Source organism: Dendronephthya gigantea, unplaced genomic scaffold, assembly GCF_004324835.1.
Source record: "Dendronephthya gigantea isolate DGI-Jeju-01 unplaced genomic scaffold, DenGig_1.0 000024F, whole genome shotgun sequence".
Classification (NCBI taxonomy): domain Eukaryota; kingdom Metazoa; phylum Cnidaria; class Anthozoa; order Malacalcyonacea; family Nephtheidae; genus Dendronephthya; species Dendronephthya gigantea.
The window spans coordinates 1,498,380-1,515,000 of record NW_021163034.1 but is presented as its reverse complement, the minus strand read 5'-3'; the positions used below and the strand labels follow the sequence as shown (position 1 = coordinate 1,515,000).

Here is a 16,621-nt window from a genome sequence, read left to right as displayed (position 1 = left end):
TTAGAACACACCCCATGCATCTATAGCATTAAATGATGGACGTAGAGAAAAAGCTTTGAACGAAAACAGCTGTTCTGAGTCATCTTGATGGGCTGATTAACATATACATTGCTTGATGTCAAAGTCAGACTGCACTTGACATATACAATGTAAAACCCACGTCGTACGACACAAATATATGCGTATACATGCGACACATAATATACGAGGTTCGCATCTTTAATAATTCAAACGCCAAAAGTTTATATCCTTGAGAAAGAGACAGTTGTTTTGCGACGGTCGTTCAGCGCTAAACTCAACAGCAAGTATACGACAAAAAAACTATGGTAAGCTTATTTTCTTGTACGTTCTAAGATTATTATCTTTTGTGGTGTCTATAATGTCGTAAATTATGGTGAGTTACTCGGTGTTTATAAAGAACTTAACGCTCGTTAAGGCGGTTTTCCAACAGGCGGAATTTTTCGACCGAACGAAATTTTTAGTCTGATGTTCTTTTCAAGCAATTGTGAGAATTCGACCGTAGCGGATTTCCTTCACAGGTCACAATTGAAAAGAAAATTGAGCGAAAAATTTAGTTTGATCGAAAAATTTCGCCTTGTGGAAAGCTGCCTTTACTCCGAAACTTAAATTCAAAGTCAGTTTACTTTGTTTAAGTAAAATAGAATATATTTTTGATAAATTATCGAAGCTAATGCATGATCATGTGTGATGTCCGAAGAAGTATGTTCGAGTATCGGGCGATTGCCGAGTTTGTATGCAACAATTCAACAAAATATATTTTCTATATATAATAGCCTAGAACGCAATAGTAGATTCCCTCCAAATAAAGTTGGAACAAGAAATCGAAAACTCAGTCCTCCATAAGCGCGGTTCTTTTTCGAAACTAGCCAAAAAGAGTATTCTGCTGAACTTGACAAGTTTCGTATTTAGCTACAACGCATTTAAAATTACGCCATGGTTTGCCCTAGAGCCGGATATTTTTTGCGCAAAGCGACAACTTTCTTCTTAGCTTCAAGGCAAGCTATACCTATCAACAGCACAGATCGGGAACAAATTACCCAAGGGAAAAAGAATAAATTCGCGTTGTGGGAAATATATATATAGTTAATGAAAAATGGGCTTGTATAATCAACGACGAATGTTAGCAGTACAAAAAACAGCTGCGCCTAGTCGTAGTTGAATATTAATGCTTTAACTTTAAGTTAAGTTTACTGTCCATGCGGATATGCTTTGATAAGCAAAATATGAGTTTTTTGCCACAAAATTCTGCTCTCTGAAGGTAACTATTGCCATGGCAAACCAAGGCACAAAATAACCAGGTAAAATGCCTCCCGTGTCGTAGATAAACCAAGTGGTTTGCTCACAAATATTTTGACAGTTCCACTTAAACATTGCCGGCGCTATTTTTGTTGTTCATACAACTGTAAATGCAAATGAAGAAAGGCGGTTCATCATCTGGTTATGTTACTTCACAAACTTGATTGGGCCTGTTTAACAAGTTTCCTTAAAACAGGTTCCAGAATTCGGAAGCGCTGCGCCTGGAGCCTGGGCAAGGGCGTAGAAACCGTGAAAAGCCTGGGACGGTTACTGTATCATATTCATAATATATAATGTTAATAATAAATATTTGGTAAACGGTTTAAAAGTAACTTCTCTTGATCATGTTTACGAAATATGAGGAGTTGCCAAAAGAAGACTTGATTCTCCTGTCTAGCCAACGAAAAATATTTTCGAATATTCCATATCTTGCCTTTAATGTCTTTTTTTCACCGTTGTTTGCCGATGATATATTCTCAGAACGACAAAGTTTTTTGCATTTCTTTTCCCATGTAATAGCAATGTTTTATGCTTAAAATTTTTGCTTCATTCCTTATTCCGATATCTCGTATCTTCTGACGCCATGCAATAGAGTCCCAAAAGGACTCATGCACTTGAATAATTTGTTTGCCAAGCCGGCTATATTTAAAAATTCTCAGACTCCAGTAAAAATCGACCTATATCTTTTTAGTTGTTTGAAAACATGTTTTTGACACTACTGGTCCCAGTTCTTCTCAGTTTAACAACGTTATCACTCGGAAATGAATGTAAGTAAAACGCAATACTGCATTTACACATATAATGTCAAAGGCTACAGCACTAATATCCGTGCTATACGGAGTGATCCAAAGAAGCCCCTTTCAATCCTTCATTATATTATTTAGTATTTGATTTGGTCCACAAAATGAACCTCGCATAATTCAGTCACTTAAAACTAATATACAGAAAAAACCTATTCAAAATAGGAAAATTAATAAAGGTAGAAAAGTTCTTAAAAACCTCACAGCTGATTGGGTTTTATAGACAAAATTTTAGGAATAATTTTCTTGTATGATTGCATGGCGACTTTAGTAATTATAATAACTTGTAGGTACACCACGTAAGTATTAAATACTGCAAAGCTTTCGGTCCGTTAACCCGGACCTTCATCAGTGCAATTACTTGAATACACGTTTGCGCGTCACTTAAATATCATGTTAGTCGTGATTAGTTTGCTCGCGCTATTAATTAAACGGTTTCATTTAATTAAGTTCTAATTAATGCGCGCGCCCTAGACAAGTATTTGACTAAGAGACACCGAAAAGAGCACGCCACGTACTATTAAGTGGCTTTCCCTCTTGGACGATAATTTGATGTTTATAAATTTCAATAGATTCTCTCATTTTACGAGAGACAGTAAACTTATCGTTTGCTAAAATGGTAGCATCGTTCCATTTAATGCGATGATCATAAGTCCATGCATGGTGAGCTACTGCAGACTTATCCAGTTTACCTTTCTCGCAGTTCGTCTTATGTTCTTTAAGACGTATTGAAAAAACGTATTTGACGTAAGACGTATTTGACGTATTCATATAAAATCGTTAGGATTTTAAAAGAAGTTGGAATACAAGTTTACCATTCTAGCAATAACAAATTGTTTCGCGCTCTTTACACACACAAGGATGGCGTCGATGAACAACAGAAACCTGGTGTGTACCGCATTCCATGTGAATGTGGTTTGGTTTACATTGGAGAGACCGGTAGAAATCTCTCAATACGTCTTAAAGAACATAAGACGAACTGCGAGAAAGGTAAACTGGATAAGTCTGCAGTAGCTCACCATGCATGGACTTATGATCATCGCATTAAATGGAACGATGCTACCATTTTAGCAAACGATAAGTTTACTGTCTCTCGTAAAATGAGAGAATCTATTGAAATTTATAAACATCAAACTATCGTCCAAGAGGGAAAGCCACTTAATAGTACGTGGCGTGCTCTTTTCGGTGTCTCTTAGTCAAATACTTGTCTAGGGCGCGCGCATTAATTAGAACTTAATTAAATGAAACCGTTTAATTAATAGCGCGAGCAAACTAATCACGACTAACATGATATTTAAGTGACGCGCAAACGTGTATTCAAGTAATTGCACTGATGAAGGTCCGGGTTAACGGACCGAAAGCTTTGCAGTATTTAATACTTACGTGGTGTACCTACAAGTTATTATAAAATTTTAGGAGTAAAAATCCTTGAAAAATTTTTTAATTTTGCTGTAAGTGCGAATGTGCAATTTTGGACAAGTATGGATTTGGACTGTCCTGAGCATATCTTGCACCAGCTGAACAGCCGAACTATAGCCTCTATACTGAAATATAACTTTCACATAAATCTTTAGTACCGGTTAAAACATGGATATCAGTCACTCGTATATAAATCACTAGATTTTTCCACGCAACAGGAGTAATTTGTTTTGGTAGAGCATTCCATTTTACAAGGATATATAAGGAATCTATCTGCTCAAAGATAGACAACTTTATATTGTTTTTCTAACATCCTGAGACAATTTTACCATTTCAGCCAGCCAGAATTGCACCCGTATCATAAACGTCACTAATCACAACTGGAACAAAGTAAAAATTAAAAAAACAGAAAAAGAAAAAGTGATCACATGTTTTAAGGCAGAAAACGGTAATGTTCACCTCTCATTGAATACCTACTACCAGTGCAAAGGATACGACGACTTCCATTTTCTCTGCCTGGGGAAGCGATGCAAATATCCGCATCCCGAGATAACAGTTTACGAAGGTTGCGAAGGAAGAGGCACTAGTGATAAGGTTGAATATGAATGTGATTATCTGTGGCCAGTGCGGTGGGTGTCAAAATCCGATTGTCTTAAAGTCGTTAGCGAGTCTTCAGATGGCCCAATTGACCTTGAATATAAACTATTTAATGAGGATGACGGTAAGAAATTAGATGAATATAACTAAAGGCCCTGTTACACGCTGCAATTTTTCTTGCAACTTGCAACGCAATTCTACTTAGAGATGTAAATTAATGACTAGTCTTCAAATGTGAGTGTAAGAAACGCCATGGAGTGTAATAATCACAAAAGTTTGGTAGTTGCCAAATTTACATCTCTCAAAAGTAGAATTGGATTGCAAGTTGCAGGAAAAATTGCAACGTATAACAGCGCCTTAAGGGAGCTTTCCTTGTGACTGTGTTTCCACGTGACTCCAAATGTTTTGGAGTATTCAGGTCACGTGGGCAGCCTTTTCCAGGACATTCCCTCCCCCCTATCATTTTTTTTGCAATGCACTGAAAAACATCAAAGCATCTTCCGTCCTAGTTTTAGTCACAGCATCAGAGCTATTCGTTTTGCAGATTACGATCCTTGCTGGGGAACTTGGGAAAAACATCGACCATCCAAACGTTGCCGAGAATGGTACCGGTGGTGGCCAGGGGGTATGTTATCTTCACTGTACTCTGTTATAACCCCTTCCAGCATTTGGAGGGCAACTCTGGGAGATTATAGCCCCGTTTACACTATTGGTACCTGTACCCAATTTTATTAGTGCTCAGGCTATCAAAGCAAAGGCCGAGCACAGATGAAATGGGAGCGGGTACCTATTTTAGCCGTGCCAATAAATCGAGTGTAGTGTAAAGCCGGTTTTCCACTAGCGATATTTTTCGCGCGAATCGACATTTTTCTTTTGTTCCAGAGCTCTCAACTGCAACCATCTGGAACAAATTGCTCAAATACAAAGGAATAAAGTCCCTTTGCACGAAAATTATCGCTAGTGGAAAACCGGCTTAAGCCGGGCTTATGACGCCAGCCAGTGCGAAAACAAGTTTCCTGAACGTGGAAAGGCTTAAACCCATTTTTTGTTAGTTGAAGGCTAGTTGAAGTTTTTCAACTATTCGAATTCTTCGGATATTTTAACTACAAAGCTGGTGCCTCGCCTGCTTTTACAGTAAGATGATGCGGATTATTTAGATCTATCTAGAAAGAGTAAATTTGTTGTTCAAGTCGGTAATTTAAAAAATGTACTTTTCTAGCCAATTTATGCCCAAAATCCGATTTTCACGGAATTTCTCACTCCTTGATGCTCTCCTCAGTTCTATTGTAGGCGTGTTTTTCAGCGCGGCTACCACCATAATCAGCAATCTATATTCCAATTATTCCAATTGGCTTCACCCAATAACTGGACTTTATTAAGCAGTTATCACTCCAGTATTATTTGACTTCACTTGAGTAGCATCGCTATGCAGGATATATTTTGAATTTTAAATTGTGCGGCAGTAGTTGATTTTGATTAATGCTGGGTCCGTCACTGATTTAAGCGAAAAATGGCTATTTTTATAATACAAACTATATTATACAGGGTACAGGCGACGAACACCTCCCCTGCGACGAACACCTTCCGTGCGACGAAAACCTCCCCTGCGACGAACACCTTCCGGGCGACGAACACCTCCTAAGGCAACCCCAAAACTAGGTAAAATAAATCTATTGTTTGCAAACATTAATCACAGTTGATTATCCTGAATTTGTGGTAAACTTTAACCAAGGAATTGTGTTTAAAACATGCCGATTGAATCAATATTAGAATTATATCAAATGGAGCTTAAATCTCCTTAGACAAGATACCCCCAACCATCCCTGTAGTACCTCATGTCCGCTCTCAGTCCCAGTCAGTCAGTTTGACAGTGCTCGGTTAGAAATACTAACACCATAGAATGCCCTGTTCCCCAAAGTATAGAATTGCCGTTTCGGCAAAAATACAATAAATGTAAAAGATAATGCAATTTTGATTTGAAATCGTTTTAGAGCATTGCCAGAAGAGTTGCTTGTAAAATATAAAATAACACCATGTGTAGTAATATGGCATTACAATTTCAGATGTGGACAAGACTTTCGAAGAAGAGTCTGGTGGTTTCAAGTCTCCCAATTATCCTGGAAAGTACAGGAAGAATCTGAAATGCATTTACGATATCAAACTTGATGCAAACAAGAGAATTGAACTGATTTTCAGGTTCTTCGTAAAAACGAATCATGTTCTTGAACAGCTTGATAACTGCTAGAACTCTGCAAAACAGTGTAATATAGTGATACACTAATTATTATAAGTTATCCGGTAAGGGGTCGAAGTTTCACGAAAAAACGACCTCGTGATCGGTTCCCGGACAATTTCGAATTCCGGATATTTCCCAAGGCATAAATTTATCTGTTTAGAGCGATCACTAGTTCCCCAACTGGCCTTATTCAATAAAAAAGCCAAGCTATCAGCCGAGCCCTAGAGAATATATTTTGAGAATAGAACTCAAAAAATAGTAAAAATGAAAGCGAACAATGATATTGCTCTTTTTCGTTTTAGGGATCTGGATCTTGGACAATCCAAAAACGGAAGTGAATGCACTGAAGATTATATCGCCATTTATGATGGGATTAATAAGTGGTCAGGAGAGCTTCATAAGTTTTGTGGCAATGATACCAGATTTTTCAACAAACCGATTTTGTCAAAAAATAACGAACTAAGAGTAGAATTTAAGAGTGGCAGTAAGGATGGTAATAACAAAGGATTCAATGCATCTTACAGCGTTTATCAACAACCTGCAGGTACGATTTTTTTTCAATTTATCCGCAACGTATTATGCAGTGGCTTTAAAAATGGCAGGTGTTTTCGCTAGAAGTGAACGATTGTTTGAGATACGGCGAATTTCGACACTAGTTATGAAACAATGTACATTATAATATAACATTTATAGTACGCGCTGCTGATTGGTCAAGAACAAGCGAAGTAATGTAATGAGAATTTGTAATTGAATCGAATTATAATATTTGTACAAAACCTTTTTATTGAGTTATATTATAACTGAAGAAATAGAAATATTCTATACTAGTTATAGAAACACTTGTGGGAGTTGGGAGAACTCGAAATAGCGTGGAAAAACTCGCTCTACGGGCTCGTTTTCCTACTGATTATTTCTCGTTCTCCCAAACTCCCACGCGTGTTTCTATAACTGTGTAGAAACAAGGAAAATGTTTTCTATTTCTTAATTATTGATTGATTGCAACGTGATATCAGAATAAATGATTTCATTGCCTTTTTTAGCGAAAAAGGAAATAAAGATTACTGGAGTGATAATTGGAACAGTATGTGGATTGTTACTTTTTGGACTGACCCTACTGGCAATTTGGCGATCCAAAAACTCGACGGAACTTCAAGTGCTTTCTGATATACTCAATGGCAATCCCGATGCTATCCAGAAGAAGGCTCCACCCTCATATGACGATGGTAGGTATATGGAATTTTAAAAAGTGTAAAAGTTCGAAATGTAAGCAAACCTTTTGTTCATATACAAACTTGACTTCCACTGAAATACAGAGATTTCACTTTTCACCGCAGTTTTGAAGAGCACTTTTTATAATTTAGTGATGGCTTCGCCTGAGACGTACCCAGTTTCTCCAGATTCAAAGGACGTTCGCTGGGTCGAAGAGCCAGAAAACGGAGAGCCGCCGCCTTATCCGGGACTTGCCATTCGCACAGAGCCTGGGGACGAATTACAAGAACCGGATTCCAAAATGTCAGATGACGACGACGTTGGGTTACCACGCGATATCGAGGCACAGGAAGAGGTAAAAAGCCATGAGCCTGACGTTGGAAAGAGCGATGTTAAAGAAGAAAGTAAGGCAAAGGAAAGTGACTTTGGCGAAAAAGGCAACGAAAAAATTTACGCGGGTGAGATCAAAGAGATTTTTTTCGGAGAAAATCCATTTGATGTCGAAGATCGAGTTGACGGGAAAAGTGATGTCGGAGAAGAAGTCGTCGAAAAGAGTGATGTCGGAGAACGTGTCGTCAGAAATAGTAATGTTGAAGAGCATATCGTCGGGGAGAGTGATGTTGGTAAACATGTCGCCGGGGAGAGTGATGTCAGTGAATGTGTCGTCGGTAAGATTGATATCGGAGAACATGTCGTCGAGAAGAGTGATGTCGGAGAGTATGTCGTCGGAAAGAGTGATGTCGGAGAGTATGTCGTCGGGGAGAGTGATGTCGGTGAACGTATCATCGGGGAGAGTGATGTCAGTGAACATGTGGTCGGTGAGGGTCGTGTCGGCGGACCTGTCGTCACAGAAAGCAACACCCAAAGAGTCGTGGAAAAGGGATCCAGCTTCGGAATAACACGCGATGTCAAAATTGATGTCCCCCTTGAAGATTTCAAGGGGATTGAAGGTAACAATGAAAAGGTGCAACAGAGGGTCGGAGTTCAAGAAAATACAAGAGCAAACACTATTTATTTCTAGACATCGTACTGTAATTTAAAACTTAAGTTAAGACACAATAATCTTATAACAGTATAGAGAGGGGATATTATAACGCATTTTAAGGTATTATAAGTAGGTGGCTATTGTAAGCATGCAAGTAGTCTTTGAAAATTGTAAAGAATTAAAAACACACAAAATCGTCTTTAGGATAATTTTGGGATGCACATATATGACAAACATATAAAACATGAGAGAATACTTTCACAGGACACAAGATGCTTCAAGCATTGGATAATGTATACATATAAATAGTCAGTCTTATATACATACATGCATATTCATTGTACCGTTTTAGATATAAAATAAACTAATAGAATTACAAGATGCAGGTGTATTGTATATGATATAGGTTTCCCTTAGCTTCCCTGTATGACAGTTTTGATGTTGAACATGCAAACGGATGAAACTACACCGAGTCGTCCTCTAAAAAGACGTCATTTTCACCACTGAAGACATATGCCGTTCTCTCGAATATATAGGAATTCATAGAATATGCGTTAAATGGTGATTTGATGATATCGATTTTGATCACTTTGGAAAATAGCATAAGACACAAAACAATGAAAAAAAGTTTTTCGGTGTACCCTTTATTGTTTAAATATCTATACACCTTATAACATAGTTTAAGTAATACGATTAAAATAACACAAATTATAGAATTTACTTATATATAATTAAACCATGCATGGTCAGTAGGTTATAAATGCTGAATACATAAGCCGAACACCATCACGCCATATTGTTTGCTTGATCTGTTGTATTTCGGATTTTCGATGACATAAACACGACAGTTTGGCTAATCTACTGAGCTATAATCTACGAACCCTATGACAAAATAAAACAATAACATCAACCTGACAGGTAGCTTCGCGTTTCTTAAAGAGGCCTGGCTCTAAAATCAGCGAAAATACTGGGCTACTAAATTATGAATATCGACATGCAATACTATTTACAAATGCGGTCTGTAAGTGATATTGGAACAGCAATCTGAATAATCTATTTTACATCTTCAAGTTTTATCATTGTTATATTAAATTAACCCACATGGAAAAAATGGAAGCGTCGTTGCTTAGTTGTTTATGTGTAAACTATTTTCTTAGACTTTCTTTAAGGTGAAAAAACGAAGGGAAACATTGCTTAAAAGAAATACTTGTAATCAAAAAGCTTGCACATACGATGCAAACAAAGCTGTTTTTGCAACGGTTTTCCAAGTTTTCATATAGGTATACTGGAAAGAAGTTTGAAAGGTCTTGTCAGGTATTGATACGTTTTGATACGTATTAAATATTGGGTTATACACATGTGGAGATCCGCGGAACTTTAAAATTACAGTTAATTACTCAATAAACTATTTACAAAAAGAAAACCCGTTTCTTCCAAACAAGGAAGTCGTTAAAGTCACTATAACCACTATGTATATCTAAGTAGTAAGTACGTGAAATTAAATATACTAGTTATTAAGTTATTACTATCAGTAAATATTAATATATTGAACAGAATAATGTAGGTTACAATATAAATATCAACGGTAAATAGCTGCTATAATCTATGCAGTTAATATTGTATATATAGATAGATATGAACACCCACTATGCAATCTTTAAGATAATTACATTACATCTAGTTGCATTAAATATACTTATAGTTATATTATACCATTCATATACACGTGGTCTGACAACAATAGCATCTATGCGGATTCATTTTATGCTATTGTCTTGAAAACCTAGGCCCACACTTCAATGCAAGATATTATCTTTACACTAAAACGAGGCTTGGTGCTGAAGACCGTTTCGGTAAGTTTTAGGGTATTTTGTGTGAAAAAGACGGTGTGTTTTTCCACTTTGTGGGTTATGCTTTTTAGTGGACTTTTAGTTTGAAATTTCGCGAGCTTCTTCAGATCCCATGCCGGGCATAGGTACTTCTTTAAATCAATGGCAATTGAAATAAATATACTCATTTATAGAAAAAATGATAAAGCTGGTATTCGGTTCGTAACGTAAACAAACGCTTTGTTTACACATCTTCAATAGACCTTTCATGACGTGAAATGCGGAAATTGATGTTACACGAAGTTTGATTGGCTCTTTAGTTTTGAAGAGCCAATCAAACTTCGTGGGTTATTTGCATCACGCGTTAGTCTAAATATCGAAATATTAATATAAATAAAAATATAAATATTAATACTAACACGTTTTGTTTTCAATTACTTTAAATGAATATGAACATGCAAATTCTGATGGCAGAATTAAAAAAATTCAAGACTTGATTTTTCCCGCCAAAAGCGAGCGATCTTAACCAGCAGGTTACACAGACCGCCCTGGAACCAATTGAAATACTTCATTCTACGTGACTTTGTACACGGAGAGGCTTGCTGGTATGCCAGATAATAAGAGATTTCGATCATCTGTTGGAAAAATTTTATTCACCAATTTTCTTTATCAATTGTAGCACATGGATGATGAATTGAGCATGAAGTATGAGTAAATAGTCCTTTTCTCTCTTTCGTAATGGTATGAATAAATTACCCATTTAAAGGTAACCCATTTGCAGGCGCTTCCTCGTGGCTCGTCAGCGGGATTCGCGAGAGATTTGGTCTTATCGTGCCACTAGGATCTTCGTCGTCGTCAATTGCCGCCGCACCACGAGTCTTGTACGGATAATAGCCGAACTATCGCGCGAGCGCGACGCCAGGAATGCAGACCAACGGTGCAAAGATCATAAGCACAATAACAAAATATGCAAATCCCGAGAACTGTGCGGGAACTTTCTCTCCCTGAAGAAAGAATACTTTGGATACACAACGTAGACTATGATAAAAACACATTTGGCGGTCTTTTCCATCGTAGATAGTGGTTGAAAATTCACTGCATTTGTAAAATTTAAGCTCGACCCCCTTCGTGTTGTTGCTAAGATAAAATGAATGTGCCCTTCATATCTCACCACCACAGATCACACCATACCATCACAACATCACCACTATACGATATTACATACTATCATTATTTTGTTACAAACTACATATATCACACGATACTGTATAGTAACGGATTTGCGTGTTCGTTTATGAGCAGGAGAAATATTTGTTATACAGGAAATAAACCATCTCGTGATTGACCATTCTAACTGAATGGAAACTGTTTTGCAGACTGCCTTTCAAATATTCACCAAAGACATCCCAAACTACAAAATAGATCAGCACGCATCATAACATGTTCTACATATGATGTATATCATCCAATGTCTTTCCTGATATATAAGCTGAAGTGAAATAATTTATCACTCAATCGTCAAAAACAGAATGTGTAACCATACTCATGTTCAGTATTTACATGAGATGCATGTTTGACTCTAGAAGGGGGGAGATTCCTCCTAGGAATTCTTATCGCAAGTTGTTTATTCCTAAACCTAACATTGACTATCGATCTGAAGCGCTCCTTCTCTTATAGTGAAGCATTTCTCTGGAACCGTTTCTCAGAATCCTTAAGATTATCAACATCTCTAACCTCTTTTAAAGGTAATCTGAAATCATTACATTCTAATTTAACTGACCCCCACACGGCAACCAGGTAGAAAATTACTCTAACGTCATTTTTGATATAAATTAGGCTTATATATTTCAAAATTTTCAATGTTCTGATGGTTTTCTTTCCGTGTTTAAATAAAGTATATGTATGTGTACGTATCTTGATGGGCTGATTAACATATTGCATATACATTGATTGATGTCAGAGTCAGACTGCACTTGAAATATATAATGTAAAACGCACGCCGCACGACACAAATATATGCGTATACATGCGACACATAATATACGGAATTCACAGCTCTCATTATTCAAAGCCAAAAGCTTATATTCTTTAGAAAGAGACAGTTGTTTTGTCACGGCCGTTCAGCACTAAACTCAATAATTACGGCAAAGAGCTGGGTGGGCATAAATAGCAAAAAAAACTATGGTAAGCTTATTTTCTTGTACGTTCTAAGATTATTATCTTTTGTGGTTTCTAATGTCGTAAATGATGGTGAATTACTCGGTGTTTATAAAGAACTTAACGCTCGTTGGGGCGGTTTTCCACTTGGCGGAATTTTTCGACCAAATTTTTAGTATGATAATCTTTTCAACTGCGAGAATTGAACCCTAGCGGTTCCCTTCACCTGTCAGAATTGAAAAGAGAAAATTTCTTGGAAAACTGGCCTTTTCTCCGGAGCGTAAATGCAAAGTTTTAGTTTGTTTAAAGTAAGATATATTTTTTGTATATTTTCAAAGCTAATGCATTATCATGTGTGATGTCCGAAGAAGTAATTTCGAATATCGGGCGATCGCTGAGTTTGTATGCAACAATTCAACAAAATATATTTTCTAATAGCCTAGAACATAATAGTAGATTCCTTCCAAAAATAGTTGAAACAAGAAACTGAAAACTTCTCCCTAAGCGCGGTTCTTTTCCGAAACTAGCCACGAAAAGTATTCTCCTGAACTTTACAAATTTCGTATTTAGCTACAACGCATTTAAAATTACGCCATGGTTTGCCCTAGAGCCGGATATTTTTTGCGCAAAGCGACAATTCTCTTCTTAGCTTCAAGGCTACATATCAACAGCACAGATCGGAAACAAATTACCCTAGGGAAAAGGAATAAATTCGCGTTGTGGGAAATATATAGGTAATGAAAAATGGGCTTGTATAATCAACGACGAATGTTAGCAGTACGAAAAACAGCTGCGCCTAGTCGAAGTTGAATATTGATGCTTTCTTTAGGTTTAACTTAAATTTCCGTTTTATGCGGATCTGCTTTGATGAACAAAACATGAGAATTTTTGCCACAATATTCTGTTCTCTGAAGGTAACTATTGCCATGGCAAACTAATTAAGGCACAAAATAACCAGGCAAAATGCCTCCCGTGTCGTAGATAAACCAAGTGGTTTGCTCGCAAATATTTTGACAGTTCCACTTCAACATGGCCGGCGCTATTTTTTTTGATCATATAACTGTAAATGCAAATGAAGAAGGGCAGTTCATCATCTGGTTGTGTTACCTCACAGACTTGACTTGGCTGGTTTAACAAGTTTCCTTAAACTGAACAGGTTCCAGAATTCGCAAGCGCTGCGCCTGGAGCCTGGGCAGGGGCGAAGAAACCGTGAAAAGTCTGGGACGGTTAATTTATAATATTTATCGCGTATGATAAATATTTGGTAAACGGTTCAAAGTAACTTCTCATGTTTTCGAATTATGAGGAGTGATCAAAAAAAAACCTGATAGATGAATTTCTCCCGTCCAGCCGACGGAAAAATATTTTCAAATATTCCATATCTTAAATGCTTTTTTTTTCACCGTATACTTGACGTGGATCGCGGGCTCCGGTTTCAAGTTTATTGACGGTGATATATCTTCAGAACGATGAAGTTTTTTGCGTTTCTTTTCCATGTAATATGTATTTATTGTGTTATGCTAAATTTTTTGCTTTATTCCTTATCGATATACCGATATCGTATCTTCTGACGCCATGCAATAGAGCCCCCCAAAAAGGACTCATTTCGTTTGCCAACCCAGCTATATTTGAAAATTCCCCTGACTCCAGTAAAAATCAACCTGCATCTTTTTAGTTGTTTGAAAACATGTTTTTGACACTACTGGTCCCAGTTCTTCTTAGTTTAACAACGTTATCACTCGGAAATGAATGTAAGTAAAACGCAATAAATTTACACATAATTCATAATGTCAAAGGCTATACAGCACTAATAATATCCGTGCTATACGGAGTAATACAAAGAAGGCCGCATTCAATCCTTCTTTATGTTATTTAGTATTTGATTTACCCTACAAAATGAAACTTTCGCATAACTCAGTCACTTAAAACTAATATACAGAAAAAACTTGCTTAAAATATGGAAAAATTTCACAGCTGATTGGGTTTTATAAGCAAAATTTTAGGAGTAAAAATCTGTTGTAAGTATGAAAGTGCAATTTTGGACAAGTATGAAATCGGACTGTCCTGAGCATATCTTGCACCAGCTGAACAGCCGAACTATAGCCTCTATACCGAAATATAATACTTCCACATAAATCTTTTCCATGCACGCATGCAACAGGAGTAATTTGTTTTGGTAGAGCATTCCATTTTTAAAGGAGTAAAATGATGGTAACATTGCCATTATATCCTCATATGATATATAAGGAATCTATTTGCTCGAAGTTAGACAACTTTATACTGTTTTTCTAACATCCTGAAACAATTTTACCATTTTAGCCAGCCAGGAAGAATTGCACCCGTATCATAAACGTGACTACTCACAAATGGAACGATATAAAAATTGAGAAAACAGACAAAGTGATCACATGTTTTAAGGCAAAAAACGATGAACGTGTTCAACTCTCATTGAATACCTACTACCAGTGCAAAGGATACGACTACATCCATTTTCCCTGCCTGTGGAAGCGATGCAAAGATCCGCATCGCGAGATAACGGTTTATGAAGGTTGCGAAGAAAGAAGCACTACAAGTAATAAGGTTGAATATGAATGTGATTATCTGCAGTCAGTGCAGTGGGTGTCAAAATCCGATTGTCTGAAAGTTGTTAACGAGTCTTCAGATGGCCAAATTGACCTTAAATATAAACTATTTACCAAGAAAGACGGTAAGAAATTAGATAAATCTAAGGACACTTTCCAGGGTCGTAGCTAGACCGCTTAATTGGGAGGTGTATATTCATATATTCATGCATGTTTATATACCGTTAGAACAATAGCGTACAAAAGAAATCAGTCGGGCATAAGACGAATATATGAATAAACACCCCCCCCTCCCAATTAAGCTTCTAGCCACGGCCCTGACACTTTCCTTTAAGCGGCCGAAATGATCAAAACGGTCATATTTTGAATTGAAATTGAGTATTAATAGTAAATAAAGCGGTGACGCTGCATTTGCTATACAGGCATGCAGATGTAAATAACGACTAATATACTTGAATGCAGAGTTTTTGAAACACTCTACAATACCAATAATGTGTCTGTACTGAAATTTAACAAAACCGGTCTGGCCGTTTTTAACGTTATTTCTGAAATTCCTTTCATAGATATTTCCACTTACTAATTGTTCGTTTTTGTTTGTACTTCCTTCGTTTTCCGACAGGAATGTAGGAGCATGTAAAGTTGCTAGCGTTTGTAGCAATATAGTTGAATAAAAAACATCCACTGGCGGAATACTTTTGTGATACATCACATTGCAAGAGCATAATTTTAGTTTTACTCTCCTGCAGGTTTAAACAGTCGAATGTTTATACAATTATTTTCAATGCACTTTTATGTCAAAGTTGTTGAAAATAAAATCAGTTTTTTCGCAATGCACTGAAAAACATCAAAGCATCTTCTGTCCTAGTTTTAGTCACGGCATCAGAGCTATTCGTTTTGCAGATTACGATCCTTGCTGGGAAACTTCGGAAAAACGTCCACCTCACAAACGTTGCCGAGATTGGTGGACAAGGGGTACGTTATCATTTACTTGGAGAAGAGCTGTACTTGCTGAGAACTACTCTGTTTTAACCTATAATTCCCCTTCCAAGGAAGCCGGCATCTGGAGGGCAACTCTTGGGAATTATGACGCCAGCCAGTGCGATGCCGCGGTGTCATTGAATGGCGGGTGTGCACGATAACTTGGCCGCCATCTTTGAAGCCAAATTGAAGGCCACCAAAGAATAAAAGCTTAAAACAAACAATAACACTTAAATTTTTCCAAAAAAAACAAGTTTCCTAAACGTGGAAAGGTTTAAACTCATTTTATGTTAGTTGAAGTTTTTTGAGCTGTTCGAATTCTTTGGATATTACAAATACAAAACTGGTACCTCTGGCGCCGGTTAGATCTATCTAGAAAGGGTAAATTTGTTGTTCAAAGTTAAAGTCGGGAATTCAAAAAATGTACTTTTCTGGCAAATTTATGCCCCATTCTCACTCCTTGATTATCTCCCAGTTCAATTGTAGGCGTGTCTTTCCAGCGCGCTTCATCC

At 37.1% G+C, this 16,621-nt stretch overlaps 1 protein-coding gene across 2 annotated transcripts; it reads left to right on the top strand.

Moving 5' to 3' along the window:
* The first annotated feature begins 181 nt into the window (after nucleotides 1–181).
* LOC114522747 lies at nucleotides 182–8,903 on the top strand. 2 transcript variants are annotated; one of them, XM_028543488.1, is made up of 10 exons: nucleotides 182–326; nucleotides 2,009–2,084; nucleotides 3,874–4,257; nucleotides 4,678–4,758; nucleotides 5,679–5,792; nucleotides 6,197–6,329; nucleotides 6,672–6,913; nucleotides 7,410–7,592; nucleotides 7,731–8,045; nucleotides 8,082–8,903. In XM_028543488.1, exons 1-10 carry the CDS (start codon nucleotides 324–326, stop codon nucleotides 8,597–8,599), a joined length of 2,049 nt encoding a protein of 682 aa, XP_028399289.1. In that variant the 5' UTR covers nucleotides 182–323; the 3' UTR covers nucleotides 8,600–8,903. The 2 variants fall into 2 exon arrangements, with proteins under 2 accessions (XP_028399289.1, XP_028399288.1); XM_028543487.1 differs by having other exon boundaries at nucleotides 7,731–8,903.
* The last annotated feature ends 7,718 nt before the right edge of the window (nucleotides 8,904–16,621 follow it).